Genomic DNA, 13,321 nt, shown 5'->3' with positions numbered 1-13,321 from the left:
ACACTACCTACCTACGTTGATGGAATGGGGGTGGGGTTGCCAGTGGCTGGGAAGGGCCTGTTTGCCGGCCTTTACGTGCGTCTTTCTTTCCATTCCCACTGCAACGCAACACGCACCGTCACTTTTCACAAACCCTGGGGCCGTCTCGTTCGTTCCCTCTCGCCTTTGGCACTTCGAATTATTATGTACTTACTGCGGTCATCGGTCTCTCAGTCAACCTGGTCACTGCAAAAGCTGCCAAAGGCCTCGTGGACGGCCGCGGATGCTACTCCCTGCACGGCGAGCATGGCGTGCGTCCCACCCGTCTGACTGCATACATAGTAGACAATGAACCAGAGAACACGCTCCTAGAGACGAATTACCATGCAGCCGATGATCTCTCTCTCTCTCTCCCTCTGTTAGTCCCATCCTGCCACTCAGCCACGGGTGACAACTTACCAAGGCCGCGGCAATCTCATCTTCCGACCAGAGTTCCCAACAAGTGCTGATTGCTGATCCTGGCGAGGGCGAAGTACGGCCCTCTGTCAAAGGGAAATGACAAAAAGAAAGGCCTGCCATTGCTGTCAGCGCCAAGCCATACCCGAGCTGTGCTATACTGGGAAACAGTGGCGTCCGCCCAGTCGCTGACAATGAATCTCGCTCTTTCTTGGGGCTTTGCTTGGAACGTTGAAAGCGCGCGGATCACCAGGGCCAAGGCTCTTGGTCACCATCCTTGGCTTGACGCCCATCCGCGGCCCTCGAGATGCTGAAGCTTTCGGACGAGCACCTGGTACAAGATAGCCGACATGATGCCAACTCTGTTGACTCGCACACCTCCTTTGGCGTGAAAGGGCCGCTAACATGCATGTAGTGTAGGATTCAGACTCTTGCCCATCTTGGGTCGTCAAACGACTTCATTTCCTTTTTGCAACCCACCATGCGTCCCAATACCCACTCCCAATGTGGCGCGAGCTTGTGCCAGGGTCGCCGAGTCCGGCGCCGCGAGCTACAACGTCTTGATGTCACCTAACCATTCCGTATTCTTGTGGCCGTTCGACCATCGCGGGTGGGCGCGCCTAAGCTGGCAGTCTAGCCCCTCACGAATCCATCCTCGTGCGCCTGTTTCCTCCCGCTAATCCGCTTTCAAGCCTCGATGACTGGATGACGGCGGGCGGGGTCCGGCTGCCACGCTCCCGCTAGGCACTGCACTTCCTTCGCAAAATATAGCACGGCTGCTCGAGGGCCCGAGACCTCTGGATCCCACCCGCGTGCTGACTGGCTCAATAAGCGGCTGCTGCCAATGCTGACGGGTGCCTCTTTATTTGGGGAACACCAGTCTTTGATCGCAAAATACCCTCTGCCGTACAGAGGCGGATGATGACAGGATGCGTCTTACCCCTGTGGCTGGTCAAGCGGACGTTTTCCCCGGCCGTCACGTCTTCGATTCCACCCTGAAAGATAACCGGCCGTTGACTGCTTGACATGTCGACGGCTCCCGACGCAACCGGCCTGCTCCTACCGTCCCGTCGTCGTCTTCTCGGCGTGCTTCTCCCCTGCATCCCGAACGTTTCGTTTCCTTGCAGTCGGCGCACTGTTCGCCGCGGGAACAGTAGCGGGCACGACCGTCCGCTGCTCCACCGAGGATCCACAATCATCACATCGCGACTGCACTTACTCTAATTCCGACGCGACTGGAACTCGTCTTCTCCTGACAAGAACTCTAGATCCGACCTTCTCGGAGGGGGTTCTCTGCCTGCTTGCTCAGCTTTCCCATCTTCGTAGGCAATGCTATCCAACATGCCAGGCCTGAAACATGGCTCGATTCCGTCACGTCGTTTGGAAATCTGCAATACCACACCAGTGACATTTCTGATGCTGATGGCTTCGCTGAACCACAACGCTCGTCGCTTGACATGCGGCAAAAGTCTTCAGGGGCAACATCACTTTGACCAACTCTCAGTTACCCTGCTCCTGGAGCCGGACGTCGCCGGCCAATCTTAATAGTTCCTTGCCCATAATCCGGTGAGTTTTCAAGTTTGGAGCTACTGACAGGGCACACTGAGCTCCGTGTCCTAAGCTTTAGCCCTTCCCTCAGGTCTAAACTCTATATGCGCAGATATGCGCGGGCTTGCGGAGTCTCCGTTTGGGAGGTAGTCTTGGTAGCCTTGCCGTCTCTGACTCGCAAATTTGGAATACTGCAACTCTCGTCAACTTGTCAGGGCGTCGCTCTCGCTTCATGATGGGTTTGAGGAACGATGAGGCGACTGCAGAAAACCATGGGAGATCGCAACTCAAACCTCCGTATTATCCCAGGTGTCATTTCGATGCCAATATCGGCCCTCGGAGAAAGAGACTGGGCTGGGCAGGGATAAGCTATAGACAAGCACTACCGGCAACCTTGCACTTCATCTAACCCCTTGAGCCGATCACAAACATCAACATGGGACGAAAACCTCGTGTTCGATGGCGTCTCAGATGATCCGCGCCGCCCGCACCTGGACTGATCAGGCAGGACTTGTCAGAAATGCCAAAGCCAATTCTGCACGGTCGTCGCGTTGCGGGCCATTCTACAATGACGAGCGGGATTTCCTCCTCGCAGGTTTCCAAGCGAGGGTAAACTTTCCGTTTCAAACGGCCACTAAGCCTTAGCCCACGTTTCAGAATGCGGCGCACTGACCATATTCGCTCCGAATCCCCTCATCCCCCAACTTTCAATCCCGCCCAAACAGTTCCCGCCCCCGGGCGACCAACAACCCACACGAATGGAGCCATCGCCTTTTTCGCGAAGCCCTACCTCGGGGTTCGTCCAGACTTTCATCGATGTGCGACGATCAAACCGACTGCCTATCCGTGATAAGATGACCATCACCAACTCATAAGCAGTGCACCAATGTTGCGACTTTGTGATGCCCCCTGCAGCTCTTCTGGCACTTCGAGACTCCATTACGTATTGGCAACAGAACGACAAAGATGACAGCTTGGGGCTGGGCTTGGCTCAAACTCGCCAGTACCTGCCAACTAGGTATCCAGGGGAATTTTCGTCTAGGAACTCTCTTCAGAAGGCAGTCCGACGATGTGTCGAGAGTGTTTCCCAGTCGGCCGACCCAAGGGATTGGTACCTTCTCGGGGGCTGTGACCGTCTGATCGACGCCAAGCCTCGAAATCAGGCTGTCAAAAGCACATCCTGCCTTCGTTATCGCAAGGTTTGGAACTTGAAAAAATTCAACCGGTGCAACCCAAAGTCCAACACGCAGTCAAATTGCGTGCCTCAGTCCTGCATTCGTCTTGGCCGTCTTCTGGAGCTGCGAGGAGCATGGATCAGGCAAGCTCCAAAACCAAGGTCCCTCCAACGGACGCGCTACGTGCGGCGCGGACACTAGGAGGTGTCATGAACCACGGCGCACCAACTCCCCAACCCTCAGCAGATTCCGGGGCATCGGGCTGATCAAAGAGTCTTTTTCGTCTGCGTCGTTCGGGCTTCTTCCGAGATACCGAGGCCCTCATTGGGGCCATCCTCAGGCTAATTCGCTTCAGAATGAGGGGTTCGCGCAGGAAAGCAACCCTCACGCGATCCTAAGCTCACAACCTCTTCTGCAGACTGCGCCGGACCGCAACTTCCAGTTCCACAGACGAAATCCGCCGACTGAAGCAGCTCGCAGATGGACTAAAGCACGGTCTGCCGTAGTCCGCCTGCACATAATCAATTCTTCTCGTCTCTGGCCAATGCTCAATCGCCGCGGCAGTGGAGCGCGCGGCCGCATGGCGTTCGTCCAGCCAATTACCCCCCGCCGTGGCTTGGAGGGGGGGCGCTTACGTCGCATGCCAACGTTGGACTACCTGCTGCAGTCAGGTATCACGGCAGCCTCCCACCGACATTTGACTTGATGGCACCGAGCTCAGCCGCGGTTTGCCGACGAGGTTGCCCCCGTTTGCGCTAGTTGCTGGCTTTCATGCTCGTCTGTTCCTTCGGACGCTTGGCTGCGTGGACGCGAGGGGGGAGCGGCGTAAGGTGCGCTTGTCGGCTGCGAGGTCGCAACCAGGCGTGTTGGTGTTGTTGCTCGTTGGCGCTAGAGGCGCGGATATTGGATGTGTTTGCCGATGACTACGGATTGTTGGAGGGGTCGAGCTGGTCGCGGCTGCATGTGTCCCTTCTCGACTGCTTGCTCACCCCTCACATGACGAATTCTGCCTGCACTGGCAAGGCGTAGAGACAACCATCCAAAGCAACATACGGGTGCCGTAATATGCCAGACGAGGGCGCAGCACGTAAATATTCGGAGCGAAACAACTGAGAAGGTCTCGCGCGAACAGGCTAACAGGACGTGTCGCGTATTGGTTACTGCTTATGGATCACCAACTAAGTACTCAAGTGTTCAGTTGGACATGACCAACAGTTCACATTGCATTAGGGTGGTCATGGACACAAGGAATAAGTGCATACCGAGAGCAAGTGATGCTGTCGACCTCTTTCGATCCATCTTCGGTAGTCCGCTTGTAACCTCTCCTTCCGACACCCGTCGGCATGGTAGCCTTTGGTCCGTCTCTTGTCGAGTCACTATGTGACTTAGAACCTTGCCGTCCTTTCTGGCCCCATCAGTGTCGCTTCGGCAGGCTTGCAGCATGTAGAGAATCGTTCTCAGGTATCAACCTCGGCGGGCGTAGCGGGAACTACCACCCTCGGATATCTGACCGTACCACTTTACTCTAAATTCCGACACGCAAGACGTAGCGCTGGTATCTGGGTGTCGCCAGTCCACGTTTGAGACCTTTGTAGGAAGAACTGCTCCCTTCTGGGCTCACGAGTCCTTTGGTCGAAGTGATATATGACGAATTGGTGTAAATTTGGTCTCGTTTGAGGACCGTGACGATGCAGCAGCCTTTCCTGGCCGGCTACAACATGCGCGGATCACTCTTCACACGGAAATTCCGGAGCCGATGCCGGGGACAAGCACCAAGGGGGGTGCGACATCCTGAACGCCGGAACAGTGCGGTCAATTAACTGCTTCTTTAGAGTGGTTTGCCAGTTCGGGGGCGTGCAGACTGCGCCTGCGGTGTTCAGCCACTGCAAATTCACAATGTTACCACAGGCTAGGTGCATCCGTTGGAAGAACCGCTTGTATTGCCAACGTTATCTAGTGGCTTTTGGAGCCGCTACTGAACTAGTGTCGCCTCCGTGCGCTGTTCCTGTGTTTCTCGCAATGTGGCAGGGTAGATGGTTGGGGAAAGGAAGTTGAATGAGGATTTCGCTTTTCAATTGCCTTGCTATCAGGCGGAGACTACCGGCTATTTCGACATGGTAAATCTACTTGCGCCTTTCGCCAGGGTCTAATCTGAGATATCTTTGTATGCTGAATCTAGACATATCCACATGTCAAAGGATCCGATGCACTGAATCCGGTCTAGATTCCAAGACTGCCGAGCATTCTTCGGGAGGTATCCCCTTGCAGCCAAAGCATGCGCACCTCCAACAATAGCAAAGCATAAGAACATCGCAAAGAAAGACCCGCTGCTTCAAACAAAGAGACTTGTTGGTCGCTTGCCCGGGGAATAGAGGGATAGGAATCCTTCTTACCATCGTCGACCGCGTCCAATGGACGCAGCGTCCGGGTCACCATCTCCGCGGTGCGTGTAAGCCTGCCCCTCCAAACCCGGCAACGTTGGATGGAATGGGAATCCCGCAATTCTAAAATTAGGATTGGATCTAACGAATGTGGGTGCTTAATGTATAACCGTGGCCATCGGAGGCTGAGTAGGCTACATTGTCTGTTGTCTTCCGGGGGGCAGAACAGTGGTCGAGAGGGCAGGAACCTCACCAAGTCGGTTTGTATCGTTCCGAAAGATGCTCCGTTTCACCAAGGTTGTTGATCAGGTTCAAAAAAATGTAGAGAATATTAGCTGGCTCTCGGTCAAACAGCACTATTCGCCCTAAACGCCGCCCACTGTTCGTGCATCCGCCTGACCTGCCCGGGGTGAACTCGTTCCAGCAATCGCTAAGCACAGGCAAGTCAATCTCTCAAATTCAAGGTGACTAAGCTATGATATGGTTCCGAAATAGGGACACTTACTCTGCTTGGTAGTTCATAAAGTTGTAAATGGGATCCTCGCCCGGCAGGTGGGGACAGGTATCCTGGCCAGCGGCGCAATCCCACGAAGGCGTCGCCTGCGCAGGCGTGTCATCCACCTGGTCCCCGCCCTCGCAGCCTCCGGTAAACGTGTGCGCCAGGCCGAACCAGTGCCCGACCTCGTGGACCGCCATGAACCCGCGGTCGTTGCCCTCCCGCGAGGCGCCGCCCGGGACGGTGTTCACATCGATCTGGCAGCCGTCGAGGACGAAGTCCCGGGAGCCCGGCGCCGCGGACGCCACGGGGTAGAAGCAGCGGCCCAGCGTCGGGTACATGTCCTGGACGTACATGTTGAGCGCGCCGTAATCGCCCCGACGGAGCGCGGACTTCATGTTGATTTCCTCGCTGTGGGCGGACCAGGAGGCGTTGACGGTGCGGCTGGTGCCGGCCAGGGTCATTCTGATTCCGTACCTACCGAAGACGTCATGAAGGACCCGAAACTGCTCTCTGAGGACGGTTTCCTGATTTGCTGATCAGTTCGAGTTCCTGAACGGGTGCTCGAGATATCTTACGCTTAGAAGCCCCGTCTCATTGGCGGCGATTGAGTGTAAGTACACAGGTACGGAGATGTTGGCTGCAAGGTTGCTGCCACCTCTTTGTGCTATTGTGGCTGCTCGGAGTACTGAGGCTTGCCCATTTGGAGGCTCAGGAGTCCCGCAGAATGAAGCCGGCGGTTGCCAGGCGGCAGCTTGGGCCGCAGTTGCGGCAATGAGGAGGGTGAAGAGCATAGCGAAGTTGCGACAACATATAGACAGGGCGGCTATAGATTGCAAAGTAATGAAGGAGAGAGCCCCGAGAACTCATTGACCTAATAGAGTCTGATATGAGGCGGTAGTTCGGGTTAGCCGCAAAGGTGAACAATAACAACGCGATTTTCTCTTTGCCAAGAGCCTGCCTAGTTGAGGGCCTCGTATTCTCCGTAGATCCGCGGAGGGGCCAAGGGTACGCCATTGCAAGGGTGTTCCATTAGGGAAGGTGGTAGAGAGTGAATGGCATCGATGCATGGGAGAGGTCGACCCTATATCGCAGATAGGACAGCAAAACCTTCAAATTGAACAATTTCTGTGCATTCAAGCCACTGTCTACCTTCGCCATTCAGGCACTAGAGCTTGAGCCAAGGGTTACTGATCATGGCTCTTGATTCACACCCCTGGATTGGTTTCTTGGCACAGGTAGAATTAGCACAGCCATGAACTTTACCAAAGTGTACGGTCGAGTCATCCGTAATTGGTCACAGTTTGTAGGCTAGTTTGGTCCACCGCCAAGCCAAGGTCGATTAGAAGCCCATCGGATCAGCGATAGCCTCAAAGAGCTAAGGGCATAATTTACACCAAGTTGCCATAATGTAATTTCTAGACAACTGAATGCCACGAATTCTGGTGCCAGCGTCGGACGCATTCCGGACCGCTATACTTTTACAAGATTCAACTCCTCGTAAAATCCTCCCAACTCGAGTGAAGTGTTTAGAAACTCTAGAGCGAGTGATGATTGATGCAGAGTAAAAGATTGAAATATGTTCGGTTCGCCATTGTCTTTGCCTGTTTGAGCACGGTCCGTTTGTACAACTACCAGCAAGGCAACTTGAACGCTCAATCGTCTTGAGTTACACAGTATCGAAGACCACATGACTAGGCGATGCTCCTCGCTGGCCGGATCATGTATCTGAATGTGTACCTTCCCCAACCTCGGTTTCCTCCCTTTCCCCGGGTGCCCACTCATCCAAATCATAGTCGCTCCTCCCGACCTCCTCGAACCCGGCTTTTTCGTACAGAGTATAGCTTGTAGGCGAGGCATGTATCCAACACGGAAGGCCCTGTGAGTTGACCTCTTCGAGTCCATGCTGGACTAGTTTGGTCGCAATTCCTTGCCGCTGATGGCTCGGATCCGTGGCCAGTGCCTGTAGTACCATGTAATTTTTGCCCTTGAGATGTTTTTCCTCCCACGAAGTCATGTCTTTGTACATGAGCCCGCCTAGTACTCGCGCAGGGTCCGGCGGTGCGCTCTGTTCTTCTTTCTTTTGCGCTGCAGGAGGTTCAGGTTTGGCTTGGCCCGCTTCGGCATTGCTTGGTCTTGTGTTCGATTCCGACCTCGGAGCAGGCATAGTTCCCTCTTCGTACTTGGTCTTGAGGATCCAACACGACCAGCCAACTAGTTTCCCATTTGCGTCCAGAGCCTTGGTGAGCTTGGCAGTGGGATCTGACATCCATCGTTGAATCGACTTGGCCATCAGCTCCTGGTGGGCGTTCTCATCGCGGTTTAGAAGCATCAGGTTCGAAAACTGGTCGGGTTTGAAAGCTGCCGTGTGCACTTTTAGGAGGCTTGATATGTCGTCTGCCTGAACGGCGGAGAGCGAGACCAGTGCAGATTTACGGCTGACATCTTCATTGGTCATACTGGCTCTTTGACACGGGGGACACTATTTTTCTAAAGACAGGTGTTATTGCTGTGTGAAGAAATCTGCAAGCAGAGAAAATGGCTTGTGACTTAGGCAAGAACTATAAGAGAATATGTAGTGTCGGATCAAATTTCATCCAATTGCAGCCTAAAATGCACTCATGGGTAGTCTGACATGATAACGGAGCGGGGTACTACAGTGCCGCGACCCGAAATTAGCACTTTGAGACCAAAAGAGGAATTTAACATGGTCGGGGATTGTCGTCGGCGTCTCATGAACAGTGCTCTTCTCGGGTTTTCTGCATACTGGGCAAACCGTCCACGTAGACATTGCCTTAGTTTTGAATAGTACCTGCTAGTTCGTAAATCGACCCGAGAGTACTATCTTGTTGCGGTGAGAATCCTTTCATCAATAAACATAAACTGAAACATTCTTCAAACTAACGGGGTCTTGCTAACACCATTGTCCGCTATCACTACATGGTAGGAAATCGTTCAGTCGGGCGACCACGTCTATGGTTTTGGCTCCCACTTCTGGTCACGAAAATAGGCGGCGCAATAGACTGTAAGTTGGTGAGCCAGAAAGACGACACCAATGACAACTCTTCCACGTCTGGACAGATCCTTGGTTGGGACGTTTTGTGAACAAACGCATCTCAGCAGATGGGGTTCAGCATGTAATCATGATATCAGATGATTAGACATGGAAAACTATCACTCCGAGCTACTGAAGAAGATGTCACACATCTTCAAGATCACGGTGGGTGCGCCTGGGGATTCCGTATGCTCTCTTGGCGAGACCCAACGACCGACGCTATGGGATTCAGATCGCCTTACGGCAGAAAACCACACGAAACAGAGGCTGATCTGCGATTCAATGTTTTCAATGAAGTCCTCGAAAGACGGTCTCTCAACGGCAAGTGACTTTTCCCGAGCTGGTGATGGGCTGGATGGTAGGGTCTTATATACTACCGCGGAGGAGGGCGGGAAAACTCGATATACTGGGAACTTGTATCTCTGGTACGCTGGATGGCGAGGACTGAACCGCAGTCAATTATTAAAACTTCAAGGATTCGAGGGAGAGAAAGGAAGAGGAGATTGAAGAATGCTCGAAGCGTGTGTCCGAGTTCACGTTTCTTTTGTCAGAGCTGAATGGGCTCTCACTTTACCCTATAGACAACATTGAAGAATAGAGCGGGACCGTGGGACACGATAAGGAGTATAACCAGCATATCCATGCCCTTGCTGTCTAAAAGAACGCACGATTCACACACCCGGTCAGTCGCGATCGCCTAGATAGGGATGCCATGCTGCATCTCATAGCACGCGCTGTGCCAGTTGTTACATGCGACATGAAACAAGAATCCTTCAATATGAAGATTGAAGATCGCTACTTCCAAACCGGCGGCAACAAAGAGGTCCACTCAGCATTCCACCGTTTGCCTTGGCAGCGGACCATATATCACCAAGGATACTGCGTTGGGGTTTCCATTGTCAACGCTCCCTGCTACTCGTCGGATGGCTCGGAGTATCACTTAAACTGGCTTAAACTATGTAAAGGCTTGTATTTTCCTCAAAATAAAGCCTATATTCATCAAGGTCTAATGTGTTATCAACTGTAGTCTTCCAAAACCAACCACGGAAGGCGTAGTTGCCTTTCATGTCCTATATGCAGACGCCGGAACGTTCCATGGAAAGCAGGGCTTATGGTGATAAACTCAATTTTGATGAGCTAGTATTTGAAAAATTCAAAGTAAACATTTAATATGAAAACGAGCCAGACTTGTAGAGAAAGATGTAGGTGACCCAGAAAGTGTAGAAGGTGAACACCGGTGGTGAGAGTTCGGCGCGATCTAACTCTCGCAGAGACGGCACCAATCACTTCACCGAAACTCCAGTCCCACCTTCTCTTTTGGGCAGTAAGATCGCTCGGGACGCTGAGAGATTGGGGCCAACTTTCTTCCCCTTCTGAGACGTACCCAGAGCTTGTAAACCGGGCACTAGTTAGGAACATATTTGTCGACACACATGGTTATGAAACCGCAGGCACTATTTGGACGCAACATTGTTTCAATGAATTTGTTACCAGAAACCATACATCTTGTGACTCTTTTACTTACCCTACCAATTGCTTCGATCGATTTACACTAGGAGCAAGAGCATGGTTGTCATGTTAAGGATTCAGTCGCACGATCACACAAGAGAGACATCTCTAAAGAATAGAAGCATTCGGCTGCCAGGAAATCATGGTATTTGCAGAAACACAACCCCCCCCACCCCCCCCCCCCCCCCCCCCCCCATCCATTCTGATCGGGCTAGAACATTGCGATCGGATTGGTGGCATTGGCTGGGCGTTGTTGCACCACATCCCAGTGTTCCATGATGCAAGTCCCGTTAAATCTGAAAACGTCCACCACTGCAAACGGCTGCCCCACACCAACGAAATCCATGCGGTAGTGGATGTAAGCGATGTTGTTATCGAGCCCCGTGTTCATGATCGTGTAATTCACCGTGCTTGGGGAGATGAAGGGCTCGAGGACACTGAGCGAGTTTTGCCGACCAGAAAGTGCGTTGGGGTTGTGTTGGATGTAGTCTTCGGCGACGTGATTGAGCAAGGCTTTCGTGGCGTTTCTTTCTTCGTAAAAAGCCCCCATAAATTCTCCAAGGATAGCTCTTTGCTCTTCAGCCGTGGTTGGACGAGGTGGACAATAGGGTGCGGATGACTTTGGACGAAGGTGAAGACCAGTGGCGCTCGTGGTCCATGTAAGGGCGCTTGCGCCGACAGCGAGCAATGATACAGCCCGCATCGTTGATTCTTAATTGTTGGAGGGACGTATACTGTGGATGTCTGCCAGTCAACAGTCGGAAACAAGGTTCAGTCAAAAATTGATTCGGCCTGTGTATATTTATGATCGAGACGGACAACAGACAAAAAAAAGGATGGCCGATACTTTATAGTTCGAATAGCTCTAAGGGGAAGAGTAGGTCCGTTGTAACTGATAGTGGTTCATCCAAACTACGCAACCTACCACAATGCTAAGAAAGTCTATTTCGATACATCCTTGTCCAATACCAGTTCCGGATAGAAACCCGAATCCTAAATCATCCTTAGAACCCCAAGACCTCGGTAAATAAACAGAATGTCTCGTGAGACTTATCATAAGAAATCTCATCAGTCATGTTAGAGCTCCGTGATATCAATTTTCAAGCCCAATCTAGTAGATTGCAAATTTAGATCTGTACTGAAAACTGGCATACATAGGCTGTGACCTGCAAGATACACCTCAGATCTTCACGTTCGACAAGGAAGGGGGACCCTTGTGGAAGGCTTCCGCTTGTCGGCACACTGCCGAGCTAGGCCTACGGTAGCGCATGGCTTCAGGGGTTTGGAGTGGAGACAATGACGAGCAGTTTCCTATATTGCTCGCAGGGCTGACAAAAGCGAGACTCAATCTGGGAGCAAATTGCCGCCGAAATGGTGGCTACTATTGATGAGACAATTCTGCTTTAAGGGGCTGTGAGCCTAGAGCGTGGGAGATGTACTATAAGATGTGGGACGCGTCTCCAAATCAAGTCCCCATGGCTTGGAGGCAAAAGTTTGCATTGCTCACATCCCCATTGAATCCTAATTCTCGGTGAAAGCGTGACCATATCTAACCCTTCCTGCAATGAGACTCATAAAACTCATCCACATACAATGGCACCAGCGACTATGAGAGGTTATCGGACATGCACCAGACTGGATCAGCTTCCGGGGTTTCCTCTTCAGAGTACGTATTATGTCTTTTCGACCGCTTTACAAAGGACCATGGTTTTTCCATAGAGAGAGTGGCTTGACGATGTCACCCATTCTGAGAACGAGTATGCTCACAGTTCTCGTGAGAGCCAAACAACATCGTCAAGAAGTATAGGAAACTGCCCGTCGACTGATGCGATTGATTCCCATAAAATTGGCAATCGAGCTATATGATTGTGCAGTACAATATTTGTAATTGTTGCTCGGTAATGAGTAGCCGAGTGTCAATTACTGGGTGCTAGGCGTAGTCAATCCGTGTCCCCATGCGTTTTTTGCAGCGGACTCCCCTCAAATCAGAACAATGTGATACACAACATTATGCAGACTGACCAAATGCGCTTGCATGTGCGCTAATCTGCCTTGTGCTTCGCCCCTGGCTGTGCTGCAGAGCCTTACTGTTGTTGGAGTGGTGGCATTCACAGACAGAGTAGGTACTTCTGCTATTTCCCCGGCCTTCAACTTTTTTCCTGCACTTTTTGCATCAGTTCTCTCTGCCAGCAGTCACTTTTTGGGTCATTATGTCGGACCCTCTCTCGATAGCCGGCAGCATCGCCGGCATAGTCCAATTATCTACCACAGTCTTCCAGCAAATTTCCAAGTTCGTGAAGGAAGCTAAGGACGCCGAAAAGACAGTGAGAGATTTAGCAGATCAGACAAGATATCTGTCTGGCGTCTTACAAAATCTTGCCCTTCTCGCCACATCACTTGAGCATGAGCACTCAGCCTCGGCCTTCAAAGCACACCACCTACATGCATGTCGGCAAACCCTCCTCGTTGTTGAAACTTGCCTGAAAAAGCCTTGTCTGACTTCGATAACGGAGGCAAACGGCGAATAATTTATCGTAGCTTGAAATGGCCCTTCTCAGCTGATGATACCAAAGCGCTGATAGCACAAACGGACGGCCATAGAAGCACTATCTCTCTGGCCCTTTCCACAGACACTCTCAGTAAGATGTTAGAGTGTCTAGAAAATCAGGACAACATCATGAATAGTATGGGCTCATTGAAACAGAATGCACAACGTCTGACA

The 13,321-nt window shown here is 52.1% G+C and overlaps 2 protein-coding genes across 2 annotated transcripts; both read right to left on the bottom strand.

The window, feature by feature from the left end:
* Positions 1–6,040: 6,040 nt before the first annotated feature.
* ColSpa_04978 (extracellular metalloprotease) lies at positions 6,041–6,499 on the bottom strand (the record flags this gene model as incomplete). Its single annotated transcript, XM_049271190.1, has 1 exon — positions 6,041–6,499. The coding sequence occupies one exon, from the start codon at positions 6,497–6,499 to the stop codon at positions 6,041–6,043; it is 459 nt and encodes a 152-aa protein (XP_049127147.1).
* Positions 6,500–7,755: 1,256 nt separating this feature from the next.
* ColSpa_04977 (uncharacterized protein) lies at positions 7,756–8,493 on the bottom strand (the record flags this gene model as incomplete). The annotated part of the gene is made up of 1 exon (XM_049271189.1): positions 7,756–8,493. One exon carries the CDS (start codon positions 8,491–8,493, stop codon positions 7,756–7,758), a length of 738 nt encoding a protein of 245 aa, XP_049127146.1.
* Positions 8,494–13,321: the final 4,828 nt, after the last annotated feature.

This window comes from Colletotrichum spaethianum (assembly GCF_022836535.1).
Source record: "Colletotrichum spaethianum MAFF 239500 DNA, contig11, whole genome shotgun sequence".
Lineage (NCBI taxonomy): Eukaryota > Fungi > Ascomycota > Sordariomycetes > Glomerellales > Glomerellaceae > Colletotrichum > Colletotrichum spaethianum.
This window is presented reverse-complemented; position numbering and strand designations above follow the sequence as displayed.